At 37.9% G+C, this 9,007-nt stretch overlaps 1 protein-coding gene across 1 annotated transcript; it reads right to left on the minus strand.

Moving 5' to 3' along the window:
• Window positions 1-2,195: 2,195 nt before the first annotated feature.
• On the minus strand, window positions 2,196-6,771 carry LOC120327660 (transmembrane protein 255A-like). The gene is made up of 7 exons (XM_039393995.2): window positions 6,671-6,771; window positions 6,324-6,469; window positions 5,650-5,712; window positions 5,069-5,158; window positions 4,060-4,184; window positions 3,827-3,983; window positions 2,196-2,489 (listed from the first exon to the last, which is right to left on the minus strand). The coding sequence occupies exons 1-7, from the start codon at window positions 6,705-6,707 to the stop codon at window positions 2,229-2,231; spliced, it is 879 nt and encodes a 292-aa protein (XP_039249929.2). The 5' UTR covers window positions 6,708-6,771; the 3' UTR covers window positions 2,196-2,228.
• Window positions 6,772-9,007: the final 2,236 nt, after the last annotated feature.

A 9,007-nucleotide genomic window follows, 5' to 3' on the forward strand; every position in this document is an offset into this window, starting at 1 on the left:
AGTCAACCCTTCCTTCAAGGAATTTTTGTTAAATTGTTCAAACATCTTAATTAACTGTTAAACTTGATAGCGAACATGGGGGCAGGGGGGGAGCTGACTGTGATGGTCGTATCTCTCCCCAGTCTATACCGAATAACTGTGTGTTTTTATATAATTTTTATTGATTCCATGCTTGTATTCTGGTTGACAAAATAAATCTCCCCCTCGTATTCAGTCATGTTTTTTAACCTAGGTATGAGACCGGTATTGTACCATTATAGGTTGGAGATATTCATCTTTTTTGTATAACGGTGCCGTACAACTTATCCTGCCTGTTGGCAGGATGGCCAACATTTTTGTTCGTAGGCCTAATTCAGTATTTAGACTAAATAATTTAGTTTTCACCTCTTGCAGCCTTGGTACGGTACCGGTAGTTTGAATAACACGTCAGCATGCCTTCAGTAAATGATTGCTAGTTGTACAGGTATAAATGCGTAAAACCAGTAAACAAACGTGATAGAAATGGTATGGGTTATAGATTGTCAATGTTAAACGCTTCCAGTACCGGACCCAAAGCGACATTAGCGCCGCATTTGCAGCGCATATCCCACAGAGCACGGCGCGTTGGCAGAATCTCATGGTCTAGTGAAAATGACGTCATCGGAAACACCGCGCTCATTAAAATTTTAATGAACGATTATCAAAAATCTTGACCATGTTCATCATGATGAAAATATCAAAAAAGATGTAAAAAATATTCTATCCTCAAAACTGCTCACGTATACAATGAAAGATATCTAGAAAATTACAAAAAATGCAAATTTCTGCTCTGGTGATCACATTCCCCATAAGAGCTAATGTTAATTTTTTTTTTTACATCACTTTTCTTTTTGCGCGTAGGATGGGTTTTCAATGAATAAGGTCTATTGAACACCGAGATTACTAGCGCTCATGCTCAATGCATCTGAATCAATTAACGCAATTGGATCCCAAACATCAATTTCTTAATATATATATATGTGATATTTCTTTTTTGATCCGAAATAATGTGCACTATCAATAATCTTCAAAGAATATTGCTTTAACCCGTCTGGTCTGCACAATTGAGGTAATAATTACATAGTATATATCGGTATCGGAATATCGGCATTTTTCAAATAATGGTATCGGTGTTTTTAGTTGGTATCATATCGGTATCGGCGACAAAAGTGATGTCGGTACATCTCTAATGGAAACTAATCAGAATTCGGCTTGATGGGAAACATCAGCATTCAAATACTTTTTCGCTTCGTTGTTTCACTCCTTTTAAATGTTTTTTTTTCCCTATCAATGTAGATCACTTTGTTTTGATGGCAGTCCTAGGAACGTACAATTTGCATTGCACCTATTCACAATGACCACCCGCATGTTAGTTAAGATTAGCATTCGTGTTTATATGTTTCACTCATTTAAGTGTTTTTCCTTATTAGGTGTATAAACGCGTATTCACGTACGATTGTACGTTTTCGGCTATGCTTAAAGTGTTGTCATGTTTTGGGCAGAAGGGGAAAATAAACGATTGATTGATTAAACACTTTTATTCTGTCAAGCGTGACAGCCTCCGCTTTTTTGCTCTACGGACACGGTGCTACTCCTTGCCAGTTAGTACCTATGCGCATGTGGCAAATCATGTCCGTCAGCTTCATTTGTTAAAGTTTATTCAGGTAGGACCAGTGGTGGGATTCAGATTTTCTGTCAGCCGGTTCCATCACAAAGGTCATATTTTTCGGCCGGTATGTTACATGTTTTTTTAGTAATGCTAACCGGTTCGCTGATTTCATAAAATACCGTGAGACGGTTCTATAGAACCGGCTGAATCCCACTACTGGGTAGGACCACTCCATAAACTTCGGCATAGGGTGTTTTCTCACGTCGGATGAAGAATATTTTACTTCTTTCAAATTCTACAAGCACAAAAACGGTAAGAAACTATCAAATGTTCCACAGATTAAATTTGGCTGCACATGGGCCAGATACATGGCTCAATGCATACTTCAGGATATTTTTGTCCTTGATTGCCAATACACTTGTAGCCGTCTCGGGAATCAAACTTGCTGTGGCAGCCCAGTATCATTTAATGGAAATTGGGAACATATATCCAACCCTACTTTGTCTATATCTGGGACTTAGTGAATCGCGAACATAACTTGATACTTCAAAAATGCTCATCATTTGCATTACAATATGATGGTATATTTCTTTGCCATTATTTACAAAACGTCAGTTTCGACTAGTGCTGTGTGATCATATGTTCTAAAATTTGTTGTTATTTGAAGGTGTCGCTCGTCTTGATCGAAAGTTTCCCAATCTCTAGCACCAGTTGAAACTCCCGGGAATGGAGGATTGGGAGGTGTTTGGGCGACATCTCGTCGTGGCTGAGGTGCAGCTGTCATCGCTACATTTTCCCCGACAGTTGGAACGTAGTGAACTGGTCCGGCTATTACTTGTCCAGTGTGATTGCGTGCTGTAATCTAACAAAACATGGTAAGAAGTTTCATATACTGATCCATACTATCGTAATACAAAATGCAAATACATTATTAAGGTCAATAATTCGAACAATAATATTGTACTGACGGTGTACAGCTTATTACTTATCGATCTTAAGATCGGTAAGTATGTTGATAGGTATTTGTCTGTATGTCTGTGTGTTAGATGCACGCGATATCTCACGGAAGCGAGGTTAAATCTGCTCCAAATTTTGCATGTGCATTCATCATAGCTCGGATCAGAAGCCTATTGATTTTGGATGGATTATGTCTTATAATTAGCGAGTTATTAATTAATTAGTGATGGGACACACGGTGTCACTATGGAGTGAGACCACTGTTTTGGGGGATCGCCTAACCGATCGATAAGTCTTCGGTTTTTAACCGATATTCTAGTTTGTATTTTGTGAAATATTAGAATAAATTTCATCATTGGACACGAAATGTACATATGGATCGTTTTGCTATTATGTTGTTCTTGTTGGTATTTTTCTTCTTATCGTTATGAAGCTTTTCTCATTAACTATCTGACCAATTGCTTTGAAACTTTTAGTGGTTAAAGAATGTATTTTTTGCTAGAAGGCTATTACTTTATTCATTTCAAACATTCCTGTGAGCTCTTTGGGATTCGTTTTTGTGTGCGATGACGTCATTAAAAATTGCGCGCCTTGTGGTGGTTACGCGGACGCGTTACTCGTGCACATTGATTGCATACCCGGACTATTCTGTTTTGGTCACGGTGTCCATATATTTGATCTCTTGTTATATTAGGCATCTTGTTTGCATAATATAATCACTAATGTACCGTTAGGAATACTCTCGCCATCGCACCTCTGATGAGCTTGAGTGTGTTCGAATCACGTGGAGGGAGATGATAATGTGTTGATAAGAGATGGTGTCTCACATAACCGCTGGACGGTAACGGCTCCCTCCACCATCAAGTCCATGTATTCGAAACAAACACTGGCTAACTAATCCAATATCCGACATGGACTGGTAACCGGACGAGATTCGCCCCTGGGACAAATACCGTGTTTCCCCGAAAATAAGACCTAGTGTGGATTTTGAAAACGATTTTGATATAAGCCCTCCCCTTAAATTAAGACCTAGTCAACAGCGCGAAGTTTTTTTTACCTGGTCGATGGCAAGAAATCTCTCCCACACGTTTTGAATGATCAACCACCAGTGTGTTTTTTCGAAAGAAAATTGAAATAAGACCCAGTCTTATTTTCGGGGAAACACGATGTGTAAGTCCTATCCTATGATGTCGTTGTGCTGCCGATCTCCCTAGGTCTGTGATATCTTGTCTAATAACTTACCGAACTCAAGTATCCTCCGATTGATGAACAGCTCATCACGCAAACAACGACTGCGAATATATTGCAAGCGACCGAAGTCCATAAAAATCCTTGGAACGTGTGTGAAATTGTTTCACAAGCGTCAACATTGTACCATGTCGTAGTTATGTAAGCATTCCTGAACCAAAACAAATGCTTTAACTGCTGAGGGGCCATTAGGCCTATTTTGAGTATGACTGTTAGATAAAACGTACTTCCATTGGGAACAACAATTGCAACTTCTTTTCGGGTATATATTATATTGTCTAGTATCGTTGTCGATGCAAGGAGGAGTAAAGTCGTCATTTTCAGCATAAAAACACATCCTGAAATCGGTATGCTGTAACATTGATTAAAAACACATATTATATAAAAGAGATCCGCAATAATTCACTTAGACCAGGGGTTCTCAACCTGGGGTTCGCGAACCCCCATGGGTTCACAAAAAGATTTCCAGGGGTGCTTGGATGGCGGTTGAGTTTTCATGTGTTGCTATTTTTATTATCCTTTACTACCAGAGAAAAATGCGTGCAGACTGTCGATTGAAACTCAGCCTAGAGTTTCCCTGACCTTGCGTTGTTGTGACGCAACAATATGAAGTTCACGGCTCTGTAGCCAAACTGTGAATCCTAAAAACAATATGCTGCAAGCATTGCGGAAAGTGATATGCAGAGAGATTTTAAGAACTCAATAGTTAGGCCGAGGACAAGGGCAATAACATTAACACAAAGATTTAATTTAGTTACGGTAGTTGGTCAATAAATTGTTGTTTTATAGCAAATTGTTACAACTTTATTTGGTGTATGATTACTGGGGGTTCGGGTTGATTGTTTCATGACTAGGGGGTACTTAACATGGAAAAGGTTGAGAACCCCTGATTCAGACAATTGTGAGGAAGCTGATATGGCTGAAAAAATTATATAAATATTAAACACAACAAGTCCTAAACCTGAGTTTTTTCTTGACCCGACGTAAGAAACACACTCAAATACTTCGGTGACTGTGCAAATAAAGTGAGTAAACGTGTGGGGGCATAGATTGATTCCAAACCATACGATTAACTATGAAGACAACTCGACGTAATGCCTATGACTAGAATATCATTAAAAGTTATGTGTTATCCAAGTAAAACCATTTATATATATGAGGCAGTAAAGATCTAATATGATTTAAAGTAGCAGCCTATAATAATTGAAAATTAAAGCTTTCTTGGTATATACTCACGTGAATATCTTGCGCAGCAGCTCCGTCAGCAATTGCAGCTATGAAACACATTAGCACCGCAATAGCCATAAATACCATGCTCGCAATCATCTGGAAATGCATGAATGTTAAAACAATCTTTCGTAATTGTAATCAGTAAGCAAGTATCCATAACCAGATAAGATTTAATATGTTCAGAAACGGCATAAAGGCGGCAAATTATGCTGGGAATAGATACCATAACTTGATAGCGTTGCCAAACGTATATATATATATATATAGGAAAACTAGAAAATGCACGGAGCGAAAAAAATAACCCTATTGTTTTATAAATTTAGGCATGGCATGTGTACAAGACGTCCTTGTCAGTTGTGACATGGTATATTTAAAAAGAATTGCAATTGAAGTTTGTTCATATCGGGGAAGTCATAATTACACGAATATACGGAAGTATGTGAAGCAATAAAATGGTAAGATATCTTATGCCGGACATGCACTAATAACGAGCCGAGGCAATCGGCCTTCTCGTCAAGCGTCCCCGCTTGTAATTACAGTATATGAAGATTCACTCTATTAGAATCATTTTTCAATACCCGACTTACCATTGGTCGACCAAGGATTTTCAAATTTAGACCAGTGTATGCAAATACCACGCCAAGCAGCATCTAAAAGAAAGAACACTTCCTTGCACGAAAAGTAAGTATAATCTTATCCGTTGGAATAATCGTCCTATTTACAAGCCGTATGATTTGCCTCCCTGAAAGCATGAACTAGGCATCCTTTTAGGACCGCGTTTTATTGGACACGTTAGTTGACATAACGATCGTTTTGCATTTTATGCTGGCACTCTTTTCTTCTTGTTGTTGTTCTTTGTCACAGGAAAAAAACGCTTTTCTCTTTGATTACTGAACCAATCTCTTTAAAATTTTCAGTGCTTAAAGATTAAATTTTTCGCTAGACGGCTATTACCCTTTTACTTATTTCAAGAATTTCTGTGGAGACGAATCAAGAGATTCATGTGTCAGAATAAACACCTTGTGACGTGTCTATATATTGTCTTATTTTCGAGGAAACAAGGTAGTTTTACCCCCAATATTGCTGTTTTTATATTTCACGGACATAATTACAATTATTTTAACATTTGGCTGAAATTGCAGGTGGGGGCTGTTTGACTTTCGTGTCCATGTTTTTGAGCATTGTTCTCTTTTGCAATCTATCTATAATATGGTTAATTCCAAGTTTTAGCGAACTTTGGATCTGGTTCAATCTATCTCACCGGGACAGCAGGCCAGAAAGCTCCAGATTCCGAATTAATCATCATGATGTAAGTGTGCAATCCAACAGAAAATACAAGTATCATCGTGAATGCTACAGCTACAGTGCTTCTTACGGCAAATTTCCTATGTAATGTGTACAGGTTTTCTGCAAGACAAACATTGAAGGATGTAATATAGTAATATGTTTCTACGTGGGCTTTTGGATCCAGCGACCCCGTCCCGACTTCACAGCTTGGTAAGCGAACCTATAGGTATAATATAGGATTTTAGGTTTTACATGGAAAATAGTTTTGAATCACGCAGTAAAAACAGAATAAAAGCGTGTGGCATAAAAAGAACACGTTACCCAGTGAAGTATTTTCTCCTTCAACTCTGTTCTCCATTGTTCGGTCAGTAAAAGCAGAATAATGTTATTCAGATATTGGCACAATTTATGAAACATTAAAAATTTTCGACTAAGTGATATTAATTTTGCGGTATTATGATGCAACAATCACAGGATACATGCATCCGATATCAGTTATACATAGAGTACATACATACACCACTAGTCGGTGTTCTATCAAACAAATAAAGCTTAGTTGCAACATGAAATGCCACCGATGCTCTTTGAATTGTTAATTGCCAAAACTCAGGTAACATCTAATCAATAAATTGTCTTTGTCAAATAGGTTTGAAAAATGAAGCCGTCAATAAGAATGAGTCGGTACAGCATGGATGTTGTTGGTTGAAAGCCACAAGTCAGCTGTCATATGAATACTTTAAGCCAACGATAAATTGATTTGCTTATCTTGCACCCTGCGTCTTCTGAGCACTGTAAATGCTGACCGTGCACCGCATGCTTTTTGTGGAGCGTACCCTCCATTCGGAAAATTTATTATCCTAAAATCGTAACTAACCTAATTGAAACTAATTCCACATCAATGAATTTTGTTATGGCCAGGGATGACCAATTCGAATTTAATATTCGAATGTCGCGACCTTCGAATATCGTTTTCAGTGTTCACAAGAATACCGAATATCGCGCACACATTCCAGCGCCGCCGTCCACGTTTTTATTGAAAACATTTTACAATTACTTTTTTTTTATCGTTATCGAAGACAGACATGTGCGGCGCGACAATAAATTACAGCAGAGATGAAAGGATTTCAATTAGCGCCGACAAGAAGTGCTTATCTTATAACGAACACGTCGAGGATGTTTTTGATTTCAACTTAGTCGAGATAGTTTGTGCGGCCGTGGCAATAAATCTAATCGCAAATTGTGTAGGAATTGGTTTCATGATCACTTGCGATAGTGACCAAACATAACAGTACATTTTCGCATTGCTTGTTGCAATTCACAGCGTATAAAATAGCTCTCAAGTATTATTTAGTATCGCGGATTTTACCTTCTCCCGGCGTCGTTGAGGATAATATCATTCAGCTTAAGTTGACGGTATTAATTCACAAGCACGATTGAAAGTATAACAACCGACAAGAAAGATTTAAGTCAACTCGAAAATAAAACACGGTTTTCGGTCTTAATTTTTCGTCATTGGCTGATGGAATTTAGGGAATCGGATTCACTCAGTTGATTATGACGATGATTGCGCAATAACATTTGCGTCTTTTTCTGAATTAGGGAATGGTGGAGCAAAATAAAATTTAAAGCCCGTGCTAGCACAACAACTAGTGCTTGTGTAGAGGGATAATTGTGGCGGAATTTAGCTTAACGATGTAGGTGGTCTACTAAATAACACTCACGCAGACGAAAAACAGTCAGAATTTATAACAAAAATTAACCGTGTCAAAAAGTGTGTGCGCCGATGAGAACTTTGGATTTTCCTGTAGAATTTAAAACATTTCACTAGGCGAATAATTGCTCTTTTTTCTGCGCTTGCCAAGATACACCATAGGTCATAGGTGTGAATACTGTGTTTATCATGTCTCTTTTTTTAGAAGCAAAAAAAACACTAGTTTCAATATTATCACATATTCCATTTGTACTTATAGCTGCTTTAGAATGATAATATTATTGAGCTTAATTTCTTGGTCCATGGATTTTAGAAAAGTGAATAAAATATGTGGGGAATTTTAGAATATATTCGGAATTCCAGATTCGAAAATATGTTTTAGAATGTATTCGAAATAGTCAAGTATTCCATTATGGCCATCCCTGGTTATGGCGTAGAATAGTCAATATTTATTCTCGTTTCACCCCGCAATATGGTACTACATTTGACACATACCCGTCAACCATTCACAAGCTGCGATTGCAAAAAATGGGAGGCAAGGCGGCCTGAAAGCAAATATCAATGACAAAACGAGCATTCCGACCAAACACACAACAATCTGACTTTGAAGACTGAGAAAATTACCACCCTGACAATAAACAATTTGCTCTTACAAAAGTTGGTCCCAACTGACTAAAATCCTAGCTTCGTATTTCATCAATAGCACCACTTAGATTGGGAACGTTTTGATGCCGGCAAATGGTGTCCAATTATCAGCCCAACGCTTCAGACCCCACCAGATAAAAACCAAAATCTCAATTTAGACGACGAATATTTCTACTGGAACCTGTAAAACAATATGACCGGTATGTCAAATAAGAACGCAAGATTTTTTGCTACAAAGCTATGATCTGACTCATCTGAGCACTCCTGATTATCATATTGTGGACAATAACACACTCTTCATC

This window comes from Styela clava, chromosome 7 (genome assembly GCF_964204865.1).
Source record: "Styela clava chromosome 7, kaStyClav1.hap1.2, whole genome shotgun sequence".
Lineage (NCBI taxonomy): Eukaryota > Metazoa > Chordata > Ascidiacea > Stolidobranchia > Styelidae > Styela > Styela clava.